The sequence below is a fragment of the Magnolia sinica genome, chromosome 6 (genome assembly GCF_029962835.1).
Source record: "Magnolia sinica isolate HGM2019 chromosome 6, MsV1, whole genome shotgun sequence".
NCBI lineage: Eukaryota > Viridiplantae > Streptophyta > Magnoliopsida > Magnoliales > Magnoliaceae > Magnolia > Magnolia sinica.
In genome coordinates this window covers 7,373,975-7,390,448 of record NC_080578.1, presented here as the reverse complement: position 1 = coordinate 7,390,448, position 16,474 = coordinate 7,373,975, and the positions used below count along the sequence as shown (strand labels likewise).

The 16,474-nt window shown below is 39.5% G+C and overlaps 1 protein-coding gene across 1 annotated transcript; it reads right to left on the bottom strand.

Annotated features, from left to right (window-relative positions):
• Positions 1 to 4,675: 4,675 nt before the first annotated feature.
• Positions 4,676 to 16,239, bottom strand: LOC131248126 (phragmoplastin DRP1E-like). The gene is made up of 15 exons (XM_058248195.1): positions 15,863 to 16,239; positions 15,714 to 15,777; positions 15,513 to 15,620; positions 13,567 to 13,668; positions 9,782 to 9,832; positions 9,467 to 9,528; positions 8,241 to 8,331; positions 8,082 to 8,146; positions 7,595 to 7,789; positions 7,383 to 7,502; positions 7,219 to 7,289; positions 6,264 to 6,489; positions 6,016 to 6,066; positions 5,559 to 5,927; positions 4,676 to 5,227 (listed from the first exon to the last, which is right to left on the bottom strand). The coding sequence occupies exons 1-15, from the start codon at positions 15,989 to 15,991 to the stop codon at positions 5,099 to 5,101; spliced, it is 1,833 nt and encodes a 610-aa protein (XP_058104178.1). The 5' UTR covers positions 15,992 to 16,239; the 3' UTR covers positions 4,676 to 5,098.
• Between the last annotated feature and the right edge of the window lie 235 nt (positions 16,240 to 16,474).

Below are 16,474 nucleotides of genomic sequence, written 5' to 3'. Positions count from 1 at the left end.
CATAAGATGAGTACAATTAAAATGAGGATGATGAAATGAATATTTAATAAAATGAGGAGGATAGATTTAGAAATGAGTGCATTTTGTTGGGAGAAGGATCCTTTCTTGACCATACATAATAATATCAAAATCAAAAGAAAACAAGAAAAAAATGTAAACCACAACACATTTACGTGATTTTCTTTCAAAATATTCACAAATTTACATTGATCAATTATGGTACAAGTTTTTTTTTTTTTTTTTTTTTTCTTTTTTTTTTTAAAGTGGCTCTCAATATAATAATAACTTTCTCTCACAACATAATATATATTACCGAAAAAGAAGTAGGGTTTACATAAAACTCCTATGAAATTACGAAATTACCCTTCAAGCTGTGACAAGGGCTGGCTGGATGAACAATACATATATGATGATCATGCTCCATGGATCATGACATAGTCGAAGGATTAATTTAGGAGTGACACCAATAATATTAAGATGAGAAAAAAGCAGACTTAAATAATTTGGTCCGTTATTGGCTTTATTAGGAGAATTAGGTTAATAAAGAATTATAACATGATACAAGGTCAACTAAATACAGTAAAACATTGAGGGTTGTTATTATGAATTGCAGATGTTGCATGGTTAATTCACCTTACGGAGATAAAAACAAAAGATTTGACCTCCTTTTAGTTGCATTAATAGATATGAGACTTGAATTCGGTCTTCTCTTGGATATAAGACTGGATTTATTCTTTCAAGAAAGTAAAGATTTTCTCTATCCATAAAACCCTTTCTTGGAACTTTCTGTCCATGAATCTTAGATGAAGAGTTCCATCCATCAAAACAGCCCAGGAATCTTGACATAACATGAAATCTCAATACAACCACCAGCACTCAGCCGCTAATGTGGAATTTCTTTACGTATTCTTTTTAGATAGTCGATATCGGTCCACTAGCTGCAATGGGACATTTAGACTGTCCAATTCATTGATCCAGGCTGTTCATTAGGTTCAGTGCATATTTCATGGGCTAGCATGCAAATATCATGGCGAGTTAACAAACGTTAATCACTTGATCAATGGATTTTATCATGGACGATCAATATCATTTACACACAAAAAAAAAGAAGATTTAATCAACGATTCAATCCATCTATTTTTTAGGTCCCATCATGGATTTATTATGATTCTAAAACAATTACTTTTTTTGGGCAATAGTAACCATCAGATCCATGGATTTATAAAAGGATGGCTATAGAAAAAAGGCCAAATCAAGGATGGATTGGATCATGGATCAGTGTATTTTTGTACAGTAGTCCACAAAATGTGTTCTGGACGTAATGGACGGTTCAGATCAATCAATCAGATTGTCCAAGTAAACAGATGCAACGAGAAGCACCATAGAGCACTGGAACCTTTCTGTTGTTTCTAACTGTAGAATTAATTCCACGTGATATTTGAAATTCTTTTGTGGGCCACCCATCAAATGGCTAGGATCATTGAAGTGTCCCACAACCTCGATTGTGGTCCACACATCGATTGTTTTTCTCTTCAAGCACATCATCATGCCCTCTAAGACACTACTCTTGGAAACGGACGGACCAAATTTAAGTTAATATTGGTAGATTTCCCTTATTTTGCGGCTGGAAATGATCGGATGGCTAGGTGCACTGGATCGAGTGCATGTTTTTGTTACACAGCTCTCACACGTATCAACATGGTAGACGTGTGAGATCCCTTCATCAGGTGTAATTTTAGGGTAGATGTCTTTTCTAGGAAATCAGGCCAACCTAATCATTAGGGGAGCTGCACATATATGATATACCAATCAAATGAACGGTGAGGATACATTCTCAGTAGTCCACATTCAACCAGCACATTACAATGCCGCGTTGCTTGGACGTGGAGTGCGTCCTGCCCTTTCCAGGACGGACTGGTCTAGGCAGAGGGGCTCTGTGGGGCCCACCATTATGTTAGTGTTCTATCCACGCCATCCATCCATTTTGACAGATCATATTAGGGCATGAGACCAAAAATGAGGCAGATCAAAGGCTCGAACCACACCACAGGAAGAGGTGGTGATAATGATGGCCACCATTCAAACCTTCCTAGGGCCCACCGTGATGATCATTTGCCAGCCAACCTGTTCATAAGGTTGTGTAGAAATGGATGAAGAGGGAAAACACATGGTATTTAACTTTCACAGTGAGCAGACCCTTCTTGACAGAGCTTAGATGACAAGTCCCATGTTCGACCCTCATAGGGCTGTAGAGGAATGTCCTCAAAAACTTAGTAGCTTAATTATGTTTTATTGGAGCCTGCACATCAACCGTAACAGACGAAACTAGCGGCCACTATGGCATCCCATACCATAACGGGATGCTCGCATATTGTTTATACCAGAGATATCAACTTTTATATTGACACAATAACAGACCATATTCTGATCGATGTCAACCCAATACAAGCATGCATGCAACCAATTAGGGGTGCACATCGAACCGGTAGAACCGTGGAACCGGACTGGAACCGTTGGATTGGTCTGGTTTGGTTCGGTTCTATGCAGCATTGGTTCCGGTTTTGGCTCCGAAATTTCAAGAACCATTGGATACGGAACGGTTCTGGTTTAGTGCACTGTAGAACCGAACTGAACCGAACTGAACCGTTGATCCGAACATTGGATCGGAACCTTTGATCCAGATATGACTTTAAAACAAAAAAAAAAAAAAAAAAAACCTAATCTAATCTCTCTTGCCCGACTGCGTCTTGCCCCTGCCCTCTCTCTCGCATAAAGTCAGGGTTCTATCCTACCCAGTAACTCGGTTGAGTTACGACTAAGAGCACAAGGTGCGGCGCCCCTCTCTCTCTCTCTCTCTCTCTCTCTCTCTCTCTCTCTCTCTCTCTCTCTCTCTCTCTCTCTCGCCGTATTTGGGTGCTGCTACGGCACCTGCAAACCTCTGCCTATATCTCTGTGGTGCCCAGGCTCCTGCCCAAACCCCTGCCTGTATCTCATTTATATTTTCAGCGTCTCTTGACCTTCTGTAACACTGAACAATTTCAGTTTGAAATATTCGATCTAGTTTTTGATTGGCAATATGATGTTTTCAATTTGAATTGAAACAATTCATCACAATTACTCTTTTTAATTAAATATATAACAATATTTCATGGGAAATTTATAGCTTATGCATTGATGTTGGCAAGTTCAAACTTGAAACAACCTGATTTTTAGGCCAGAACCGTGGAACTGATCCGGAACTGGACTTTCACGGTCCAGTTTCGATTCGGTTCCAGGGTACCAACGGTTTGGTTCTAGTTCCAAAAATGGTAGAACCGTTAGGAACGGTTCATTTCTGGTTTCACCCTAGAAACGGACTGAACCAACCCGTGTGCACCCCTACAACCAATTCAGTCGGGAGGGTTTGCTTTCAATAAGAGATGTCGGGACTCTAGCGAGATGTCGGGACTCTAGCTGTTGGATTTGGGCCTTTTTAAATGCCCCCTAAAGTCACGTTTAATCCATTGCTTATACAAAGGTTATGGTGACCTTTCATGTTCATAGCGAAAGAGCCAAATTATTCAATTAAGAGCTTTTATTTGTCTTTCCATCATACAAAGTAAGTCTAGTTGGGTCCGGCTCCATGTCTTGGTAAATAAATTTAGTTTTAACACTGAGATTATAGGATTGAATGCCCATGTGGTATGGCAAGATGTTCCGTATCCATTACGATATACCCATAAAGGATGTTCCGTATCTGTTACAATATGCCCATAGAGGCCAATGTGTATAGGTAACAGTCATGATCATTATGCAATACGGGGACGAAACAGGGTAGTTGTCTTTCTGGGACTGTATCGCCATTACGGGGCATAACAACCATTGCCGCATAACAGATCCGTAATAGTAAAAAAAAAACCACTTTTTTTCTATTTAAATCCAATTTTCTCTTTATTTATTTATTTATTCACTTTGCTCATTTCAAAAAAATTCCTAAATCAATTTACAATAGATTTTAACCACTTTTACTATAAATTTTAATATTAAAACTGTAAAATAATGTGATTTAAGCAAACAGAAGCTCTTAGGGCAATTTTTTCAAAACAATTGAAAAATTACTATTTATGCCTTCTTGTATAATTTATAATTCTTGTAATTAATTGTGATGTGTAAACATTAGAGACATAATCATGTTTACAAATTTATTAGACGCCCTGATGCAACACCCTCACCAAAGAGTAGACCGTTACAGTACCATAAACATGTTCAAAACAAAAAATAAATATATATTTACATTATTTTGAAGTTTCTATATATTTTTTCAAAATTTTTCTGGCAAAGGAAAATTTTCAACCGTTCTAGGGGTCGTAACCGTCATTATGCTTCCGTATCGGTCGTTACAGCCGATACCTGTGTCGGTAATGGTGGTGACGGTTATGGCCACCGTTACTGATACGGAATACCTTGGGTGTGGGTGTGAGTAAAGAAAAAAGGAAAAAGAAAAAGAAAAAGTGAAGTGAGACTAGTCATATAAACAGTTTGGATCAATGGAAGATGACCCAGATTCATAAGTCCCGTATTGCAATATGTTGGGATGTCTTGGAGCAAAGCTATTTAGCCGGATATCTTGTTTATAAAATGGAAACAGACGGGAGACTACAACATCAGTACCCAACTTCTCTGTTGAAGAATCCAGTAGAATAAATATGTGGAGATATATTTTTTTGAAAGGTTAAAAGAATATATGAATATCCGATTACATGAGTGCAAAAGATCTGATAATTCAGCACTGTATCAACCAAAACGAATACATGAAACAATATCATATGCTTTTTTTTAAAAAAGGAAAAAAATAAATAAATCAGCATGGGCCACTCATAGTGCATTAACCTTCTACAGCATATGACGCACATTACTCTGATACATGGTGCTTATCGTTATACGCTTCCATCCTATCTGACCCATGACACAACCAATTTCTACAGGAGACGCTCTTTTATCTGCATATGCTTCCATCCTATCCGACTCATGATGTTTATCTGTATATGATTCTATCTGACCAGTGATGCAGAATTGATTTTTACAAGAAAGATTGTGTTTCCCAGTATATGCTTCCATCCTATCTGACATAGGATACAGATTCTACTTCTTCCCTTGCGGACTTATACAATTCAAGCCTCTTGGCACATTGCAGTCTGCGCTCCATCAGTGACGGGTCCTCATCCAGCATTTTTGCAAGCTCCTTGCCCTGCACAACAAGATAACACAATCAATTGCCGAAGAAACCAAAGAATTATCAGAGCATTCTGAATCTTACACCCCATATCTTCCAACCCGGGAGATCCGGGTCGTTCATCATGCGGGAAACTTCCATATGTTGAATGTGGATTGTTGGTCAAAATTTTCAAACATCCATTTATCTCACATGACCAGCCTAGTTTTTTGGGCCACGACATATATGCAACAAAGCCTGCTTGATGAATGACCCGGATTTCACACACATGGATGACAGGATGAGTAAGATTTGGGTATTGCATGTCCAATCTTGTTCCATGCATATCGTAAAACAACGGGAGTACCTCTTTCTTCCCCAGTTGTATATAGAAGTTATTGAGTAGAGATTGCTTGGACTCCCGGACTTGACAATAGACAACAGCCTTCGGAATGGTTTTGCTAAGTGTATCCGACACCATCCCAACATAAGATGACACATTCGATCCTATCCTTCGGAAGTGCCCCTCTGAGTATCGATCAACAGTGGGGGCAGCCGGGTTCCCTCCCTTCTCCATTTCCTGTGGGAGCTTCCGGAAGAAATCTGCAGTCGGATACGAAGATTCCATCTCTACCAATCGTAGTGCTGTCTTCCGGCTCTCTTCACGAAACCTTTCCAAAGCTTCATTCGCAGCTACTGCTATTTCGGCTTGGAGTGTAGGAAACCGCTTCAACTCCTGTCCGATTTAAAGGTTCAATAGATCTTTTCTATCAAGTAGAAAACTGAAAAGAAGAAATCTCAAATCAATTGCCTGAATCTCTCACCTGAGTCTCTCCCATCGACCTTCGAACAAGTTCTTTCAAAACAAGGTGCACCTGCAACAAATGTTTCTTAGAATATAAATACAAATCAAATGAGACAACCTTCAGCTAATGATGTTTCTATCATTTTCTTTTGGTTGGCAAGCAGGAAAGGAACCCATCATCTCAAGGATGGAACGTTGTGACCCCATCGCGCAGCTAAAGGCTTGATCTCAACTAAGGAATTAGGAGTGAAAGAATAGATTAGTTACAGCGTCAACGGTAGCTTCAGCTGGGCCTTTGAAATAATTGAGAGCTCCCTCAATGAGGCGCCGATACCCTTGCTCAGGAGCAATCAGATGTGGTTGATAACCATCTGCCTCCGAAACCACTTTCTTCACATTCTGCAGGGAAAGATGGCGATCCAATGGAAGCCTGCTCAATGCAGCAGGGAGCTGGTTGTCGAAAACCCCATATATTCGATCACCACCAGGTCGCCTGTGTTCAGAAAACAATTTCCAGAAGCGATAAATGAGCACCATGCACAGCCAAGTTCCAGGTATGACACAACAGCTCAGAATCAAAATAGAAAAAAAAATGCATTATATGCAAGTACGTATTAACATGACTTCCATCACATGGTTGAAGGTTTCCGATGAAAGTATCCTGGTCAATGAAAAATACTGGCCTTGGATAATTATTCATGCATACTGAAGAACTCAACACAACTCTTCATATAGGGCCAAAGAAAGTGTGGTTTTGAAATTTGTTTCTTTGATTTCTTAAATGGAAAATCATCAATATCAAAATAACGTCGTCATCGTCATCACCGTCTTAGCCTTTTCTCAGACCAAATTGGAGTGGTCAGATTTTAAATAGAATGGCAAAAGTTTTACAATCAAATGTCCACTGTACTAGTTTGAAATAGTTGTCTGCATGGACATGATCACCCCTAGATTATGAACTGATTGATACGATATTGACTATGGTATCTATGTATAATTTTGAGCACCAGATGACATGCTGCAAGCATAAGGTGGCAATACCCATGCCAAGATTTTTGTTTGGTCAAGCACGAGGTGCACCTCAGCTGAGCGTCATGCAAAGGGTACGACGTGTACAACATAGCATTTAGGTGTAGAGACTTGAATCTCTTTGTACATGCAGTTCCAGATGAAAGCACTTAATATCCTCATGTAAGAGCAATAAAAAAGTTGATGCCTTTACCCTCCATCAAGATGCTCTTTGAATATCCGGTCAAATATACGGCAGAGTTCTAAAATCATGTACAATTGAGCCTGAAAATATACAACCAGGAGGTGTTAATTACAAAATTCAAAGCCAATAATGTTTTCATTTCTGAGTAAGTGAATGAGGTATAAGAAACTCACCCCTGGATCAACAGCGATGGGCCTACCAATATGGTCCATCTCTGATTCAAGCTCGGCAATGGTTTTGCTTATCGAGGATGTGATAGTAGGTATGCGTGCTCTAATCACCGACTCCAAGTGCTGAAACCATGATAAATCATTAAAAAACCTGTCATTATCTAAATCCTTGAGCAAGCGGTAATATGAATGTCGGTAAACAACAAAAGCTTTACCTTGGAGAGAAGTTTTGCAAGATATTCGGAACCCATTTTACTTGCCAAGTGTGCATAATCAGGACTTGTTGCAAAATACTCCCGCTCCCTTCTCCTGGCAGCCATCATGTCGATATTCTTATTGATGTCTGCTTGTGAGCGGTTAACAACTCCAACCCAAGGATGTAACAGCCTATAAGATCTTCCTTCAAGAACCTTCAAAAAGATGGCAGGAAAGGAAGAAGAAAAAGGGATGATTACGATACAGAAGTATTGAAAGAACCCACAACAGGCCAAAGTGAAAGATTCATCCTCATTGAGTAGTAATGGAGCTAAGTTCAAAAACTATCTTGTGATGAGTGTTTTGGCATGCATTTATTATTGGCAAGAATAGGAAAGTAATTCACCAAATAACCAGAGCAGATATTATAAATGTATGGCCAGGTGAAAATTGCCTCCTGAAAAACAAAAAAAAACAAAACAAAAAACCATAAAGTTTGGAACTTACATCTATAGCATTTGTACCCTTGTCCATCAAATCTAGTTTCGTCAACACTCCAAATGTCCTCTCACCTATGCACAATCCAAATAATTCCACCATATTATGAATCACTCCAAAGTGATGGCATGAGTCTAACACAAAATGAAAAGTTGCCTAATGGATTACCTGATGGATCAACTTCTCTGGCAAGCTTAATAGCATCTGATGTTGCGATGTCTTGATTGGCTGGAGATATAGCTAATATAATGCAGCTAGGCTGCCAAAAAACAAAAGTATTTGGTAATGACAGAGTCATCAGAAGTACATGTAAAAACCAAATGGAAAGCAGAATAAAGATGCAGAACTTTTATGTTTATAGAGACTAATACAAGAAACAACAAAAGAACAGTGTCAGAAACAACATATGCTCCCAAGACAATCAACAAGTGACATCAAGGCCACATGTGAGACAGAGTCTCCATGTTGTGAAATAGGAAAGGGACTCCCATGTTCTGAAACAAGCAGCATTTATGGAATAATTTTGCACTGCCACATAAAAAGCTGAGAATAAAAGTTGAATTAAGAAAGTTGACATGAAGGATTTACTGATACTTAGCAACCACATAAGAGAGTATCTCATTGATGCTGAGAGCTATCTTGAACACTAGGATTTAGCCACCTCACAGCCTCAGTTTAAATTCATGGTGCAAACAATACATCAGAAAAAAGAAGGGAACTTCTAAAAGTTTCATATGACACAAATTACACTAGAAGTTGGGATCTGCAATTGCAACAAGTCTGTGTGTGTGTGTTTTCCCCTCTCCATTTTATTTATCACTGAATGTAACTGACCTTTTAAAATTACAAGGAAGATTAGTTGAACAAGAAGGAATGAGTAACTCAACTCAGAAATGATGATAACAGCTTCGGCTACATGGTGAATGTTTCCTTTACAATCATCACCAGATAAAGAATGGAGGATATAACATAAATATTCTAAAAAGACCCATTTAAGTATTAGTTGCATGAAGCATCAAGTGAAAATAGTAACAGATTTGGGTGCAGGAGCAGGAAAGCATTTGTATCAAAATGTTAGAAAATATATACATCAGGGACTTTGGATAGGGACCTGGTAGAAGGATCATGATGCATTGAAGTCACTTTGGCACTATTATACTTGTCAGGATATAAGAACCATAAGTTTCTGACAAGACTGTTGCAGAAATAAGCTCTGGGCACACGCACATGTGCGCAGTGCGCGCGCATACATAGAAAGTGTGGGAGAAAAGCTTCTTCATCCATGAACGAGAAACTTGAGACGTATTAAGTTACCAGAAACATCATGACACTACATAAAGAGAAAATGAGATTAAAAAAATGCTCATTGTTGTACTAAGATATCAGATTGTTACCTTTTCAACATAACTGCGGACCATGTTCTCAATGTCTTCAACAATACTGTCTGGCTGTCCCTCTACATAAAAGAACCAGGCCCACCTTAGAAACTAACAATACCAAACTTATTACAACAAAGAGGGCCAGTGATGGCTTTTTTCTTTTTTAGTTTTTTTTTTTTTCAAAGAAGAATAATCTGAAATGTTTTCAAAAGTAAAACAGAACAAAAGTAAACAAGGTACCAAAGGCTTGGAACACAGAAACAGAAAGGAAAAGGAGAAAGAGGAGCAAATTAAAAAAACAAAACAAAACAAAACGAAACAAAATATTACCTATAGCAACCTTTGTAAGACCAGGTAGATCTATCAATGTCAGGTTGACAACTGCCAAAATGAAGTAAAGCATTGGATGGCGTCAATTAAAAAAATAGAGAATACAATTCATACAATCAGAAGTGAATAAACTTGACATCCAAGGAAGATGAGAGAGGAAGTGATAAATCAGTAGTAACAGTAAAATCAAGGAAAACCAAATAAAAAGCTGCACCCAGTATGGTGTGCAAATACAAATACACGAAACTGCCAAAATTTCCCAAGAGTTTATAATATTGCCTAGAGATGCTGAATATCGATACTTAGAACAGACTTCACCAGTCGAAACCAATGCTAAAATTTGAAAACCTAATGAAAAGCTATAAATAGACAAGACAGCCAAAATTTCCTGAGAATTTATAATATTGCCTAGGGAATAGAGATATGCCGAATATCAATACTTAGAACAGACATGAACTCGAGTTTAATAGTTGAAACCAATGCAAAATTTGAAAACGAAACTTTACAAAGTTATTCTGAAAACCCCACCATATTCTTACTTCTTCTTCGTTGTTTTTTTTTTTTGAGAAGTAATGAATTTTATTAAGGAAAAGCCCAAAAGGCTGAAAGAATACAAGAGGCAAACCACAACACGCAAAAAGACCCTAAAAAATCAGGGAGGCCACTCCCTAATATACATTAAAGCCCTACTACTAACAGCCAAAATAGGCCTACAACGATTCCTAAAACAACAATCGTTCCTCTCTCCCCACAAGGACGACAAGCTAGCAAGTAAGGCCAGCTGCCATCTCAACTTACCTTTCCTTCAAGGTCTACCTTCATGCCAAGGATTGAATGACCCTCTCACAAACCCCAGCATCACCCACGGAATTTTGAAGGCATCCAAAATGCCGATCCATACACCCCAAGCAAAGGAGCAATGGATAAAGATATGATTCACCGACTCCGCGTCATTCATGCACAAGAGACAGACATTAAGAAGCACCATAACTCTCTTGCACAGGTTATCAATGGTGAGCACTCTATTACTACTGACGAGCCAAACGAATGACGCTACCTTGGGCAGTGCTCCATAGGACCAGATTGGGCCTGTGAGAACCTCACAACAGATGTTACCTGGGAGATCATACTGAAGAAGGATTTCATAGAAAACTTTCTAGATTTGTCTCTCAGCCAGACTAGTGAGTCCCTCACTCCCAGAGACAGACAAGTTCCTTGGAGGCAAGCTAAGAGGCTCGGTAACTTAACCACCTTAGCGTCATTAAGGTTGCGCCTACAAGGAGGGCCCAAACGCTGCCATTGCCCGGCCCAGAGAAGCATCGAGTGATCAATAAATCCAGAGGAAAGGAGAGGGTGACAAGGCTAAGGAACTTTGATCTAAACCAGGTCTCCTCAATCCAAATATCGTCCCCAAACTGAATCCACTCACCGTCTCCGACAGAAAAGCCAATCCCCTCGAAGACTTTGCTTGCTAACTGGGCAATCACTGTCCAAAGATGAGATGCTTTGTAGAGGGAAAAGGCTTTGTTCCATCAACCTATGGCAGAAACGCCATATTTACTTGCGATGATGGACCTCCAAATCCTGTCCTCTTCAGTGCCAAATCTCCAAACCCACTTGTCCAAGAAGATTGGGTTGACATCCTCCAACCGCCTAATACCCGCACCACCTTCCTCGTGCGGCCTGCACACTTCCTTCCAATCTAGTAGAAGGAACTCACCTTTGGCTGGAGCGCTTTACCTAAGGAAATCCATTCTCAGCCTTTCAATCCTAGCCAAGATCGAGGATGAGCACGTTAACAAGGACATGAAATACAAGGGCAGGTCCGAGAGCGCAACTTTGATTAGCGTAATTCTGCCTTCTAAGGACAGATGCCTTCTTTTCCAAGATGAAAAGCTTCCTCTCCATTCTCTCAACAACCTTATCCCACATATGCTTAGGCGGTTTTCCAACATAGAGAGGGAGATCAAGATACGAAGAGGGGAAGGAGCCAGCTTGGTGGATGACTTCAACCATCCTAGAAACTTCCACATGGGATAGGTGAATCCCGGGGATCTCACTCTTAAAGAGGTTAACTTTTAGCCTAGAGAGACTCGAAGCACCTCCCAATTTTATGCAAGTTGTCCACCATGGACTCGACAACTTCACAAAAGATGATTGTCTCATCTGCGAATTGGAAGTTGGATATCCTGAAATCAACATTTTTCACCTTAAATCCTTCAAAGAGACCCATGAACTAGCTTTTATTCAACATTCTACTTAGCACCTTTGAGACAGCCATGAACAGGAAGGGAGAAAGGGAATCCCTTTGCCGGAGACCCCTATTCGGCTTAGAAAAAGCCGAATAGGGAATCGTAGATTAGAATGGATAATTTTGTTGACAGAATGCATTCTTGGATCCACTTCCTCCATCGAGCCCTAAAACCCAACCAGTACAACAGATAGTCGAGGAACTTCCAATCGATGTGGTCATAGGCTTTTTCCAAAGCTTGCAGATAATACTCAACCGGTGGCACGAGTTGATGCACTAATGAGCCACCAATGTGCCATCCAAAATTTGCTTGCCGAAGATGAAGACACTCTGGGGAGGGGATATGACCTTCGGGAGGACAGATCGAAACCTTTGAGCTAGGATCTTGGCAATGATTTTATAGAGGGCTATTGATGGGGCCTAAGTCTTTTAGGCTCTCAACTCCCTCAAATTTCGAAAGAATGGATATGAATGAACATTCCATCTTTGTCGGTAGTAAGCCAGAATCAAACTAACTCGTGAGTGAAACTTAGCAAATCAACCTTAACCATCTCTCGGAAGAGTTCAAAGAAGGCAAGTGTCTCCATCGCAGCCTTTCCTTCCACTCCCAGAACCTACTTCTCAAGGTTAGTTGCTTCCTCCTTTGAGATTCTATTGAACAACAGATTATCGAAACTTAACCGCCTCCAATTCTCTTCCAAGAGGAGACTCGAGTAAAAGTTTACCACGACATCACCAATTTGGGTTTTGTTTGTAAGTCTCCTTCCATCCACCAACAAGGAAGTGATCTTGTTAGCTCTGGCATGAGCATTAGCAATCCCATGGAAGAATTTGGTGTTCTTATCCCCTCTTTAAGCCAATTAGCCCTTGACTGCTAACGTAACTTGATATCCTTTTTCCGCTTGTTTATGTAGTCAGTGGTTAGCTTCTTGATGCAGGACACATGATTTAATCCTAGCATACAACATGGATATTATGAAAAAGTCTATAAAGTATTCGATTAACAAAAGATTCTAACCAACCACGTAATTAAGAGTAAATAATGGGAAATAAAATCTAATTTAACCCAAATCATATGCCTGCATGCTAAGAAATCACATAAATTAATTAAAATTAGGCCCAATGGAAGGATGGAACTTCTAATTTAGCATAGGCATGTTCCACACTCAAGGGAATGACTTGTAGATTCTATGATTAGGGTTAGGAAGGGAAAATATGAAATTTGAAAAATTAGGGTTCATAGGAATTGGGAATTTTGGAATTATGGTTTTTTAGAATTTGGGGAAAAGATGAAATTAGGAATAAATGAAACAAATAATATGGATTTCAATTGTATTATGTTTCAAACAAATAATAAGCACTTTGAAACACCTCAAGAAAATATCAATTGCTAAACAATATAATTTTTTCTCTGAGCAAGCAATGACATAAGCCACATGATATTGGAGAAAGTAGATAGAAAGAGAGTGATATCCAATTTGATGGTCAACGAATAAAAACAAACTAGATAAAGTAAGGTGCTGAATATACACACCATTTGGAGAGTATATGCTGAGGTGGATAGGAACTGGAGATATCTGTTTAGATCTCCCAGTTATTCTGTCAGTCTCGTCTTGAATTTCCTTGCGCACCATGGCTACAAAAGAAAATGAGATGGTCAAACAATACATCACACCTTCATTAACTTTTTCCAGAAAATTAAAAAGGAACTTGAGAAACCTATACAAAATCCAATTGCTACGACAGAGAAGTCCATAGCATAACTGGAGATAATAATGAGCACCTATGCTACCAAAGCCTAGGCATGGATATCAAGTACAAAAATAAATGGATTGGTGGATTGTCAAAATCCAAATTCTGAGGATATGGGTACAACAAGGATGGGTCACCGGTCATAACTATAATCATGATCAATATTCCCTAACAATAGCATAAGTTGAATGTGTTGCCAATTGGCATGATGCAGTATGAATTATAATTAGTTGTTAACTTTAGCATTCAAAATACCAGTAGATCTGGATTTCAAATCTTGGGAAAGGGCAATCCCTCATCATTACCCTTATCTGAAGAGTTAAGAGTGTTCAATTTGGGTACTCCAGTTTTTTAAAGTATCAGTATCATATCATGGATAAGAAATATTAGTATAACTTTCTTTTCAAGGATCACAAATTCACAATAAGCAGAACCCACTGTGTCAAAGTTCAATGGACGAAATAGCCTTGCCACTAAAACAAAAATCATGACTAAAAGAGGTGGAATTATAAGGTCCTGCTAATCAGCAAACATATGGGTTTATTGACACACAAGATTCCCTGCATGTGGAGCTCATGTTTAGTGATCTGTATTGTTTATCTGATGACCCTAGGTGAGGATAAGGGATGCCGCAGAAATCTCTCAGATTGAATGATTTCAAACCTTCAATTGATGGCCCAGTTAAGAGAAGAAGTGCAACAGTCCACATTCAATGGAAAAAAAAAATACCAAATATTGAAGGGTTTGGATCATCCAAGCTGGGAAACTTCCGAGGCATCCATTACCCACCACGAGGGCTATCAGATCAGCAACTCGGATCATTGAACCATGGGCTCCACATGAAGGAATCCGGTGCTTTAGCAAACTGTACATATGTCGGTCAGCAGGACCACAAAATTCCTCATCAAAGAGAACACCACCGACATCAAAAGGCTCCGGCAATTTTTTGATGAAAACAAGTCATTCAATCAGCTAATTTACAATGAAATGAGACAATTAGAAAATCTTTGAAAAAATCCTAACCTACATCTAAATCTCCATTATTGCACAATTGACGCGAATCAGGAAACCAACAAGGGGAATGATCACATACGTTCAAACAAGAGTTCCCAAACAGTTGAGCTTCTGTGGGACCCACTGTGATGTGTGTGTGGAATCCAAACCATGCATCAGGTGCGCTGCATCATGTTCACCAAGCAGCCAAAGTTCAGCCCAATCCAGAGCTCAGGTGGGCCACACGCACCACAGGGAATATGTGATTTTACATTGTTCCCTGTGGCGTGCCCCACTTGGGATATGGAATGGCCTCATTTTTAGGGTGTCCCTTCATCTTAGAGAGGCACCTCTGACAACTGGATTGGATGGTCAATACATACACAGCACTTTTGGCTCCACACAATCTGGAAGATTCAATGGTGGGTCTCCCTTCCATTGATTCCTGTGGTTTGGATTAGGATGATTTTTGGGCCCTTGGCCTCACATCGGAGAGGGGGATCTGATCGAAGGATTGGATGGCACAAACACATAATTGTGGGCCCCACACAGCTCGACCATATGGGAACTCACACATGTTGAACGAATGTAATCATTCCCCAACTAACACAATTTAACATCTATCCAGAATCTACTATGTGTAAAATGTTACAGAGAAACATACTCAAATATACAGATTGCATTCAAACAGAATTCGAACAATCATATCTCAAACGTGATTAAGAAACAACCTACCAAAATCCGTAAATCTTCTGTTCTGCAAATGAAGAAACTCGGCATACTCCACCTGTCCCTCTTCCGTCTTGTGCAGCTGCAGAACCAACGGTCGCCTCGTTACGATCCCTGCAAACCAAACAATCATTTGAAAATTTGAAAAAAGAAAAAAAGAACTTCCAAATCAGGAAAACCAACCGGCCAATTAAAAAAAAAACTAACCAGAGCCCCTGGGAAGGAAATCACGCCCGACGAAGCTCTCAAGAACTGAAGATTTTCCAGAACTCTGCAACCGGAAATCAGAACATCAAACAAAAAGTAGAAGAAGAAGATTGAGAAATGGATAGAGAGAGAGAGGGAGAGCTACTGACCTGTCCTCCGACGACGGCGACGGACGGAAGAGATTCCCAAAGAGTCGGCAAGGCGTTGTCGCCGCCATGGTCACCGAGGACCGTACAGGCCCTCTGGATTCTGTTAACGAGTCCGATCAAGTTTTCCATGTTCTTCCTCTACTCCAAAAACCCTAACCCTAATCTTCTTTGCTGCAAACCCTGGAAATGTCGAAGAAGAAGAAGAAGAACAAGAGAGGCGTCTTAGGAACGAAGTAGCTGGCGTGGTCGTTGGAAGTTTCTTCTCTAGAGCCCCGTCATTTTATTTCTTTCTTGCTTCCCTGCGGTTCGGCGTGGGAAATGTCCGTCGGCTAAAGAGCGCCAGGTGCGCATTGTTCCTTACGAGAAAAAAAACTTCGAAGCTCTGGTAGAATATGATAGTTCATACGCATGCATATAATCTCTGTATATTTGAAATATAAATACCTCAAATTAAACCATCTTTATCATATATTTTTATTTTTATGGACTATTAATTTGAAAATTAAAATTAATTAATTATTTTAACCATTATATTAATGTATATCTTCTTAGCCATTAAAACAAAAGATATTCAACAGCATAGATATAATAGATAGAGGAAAGTATATAAAA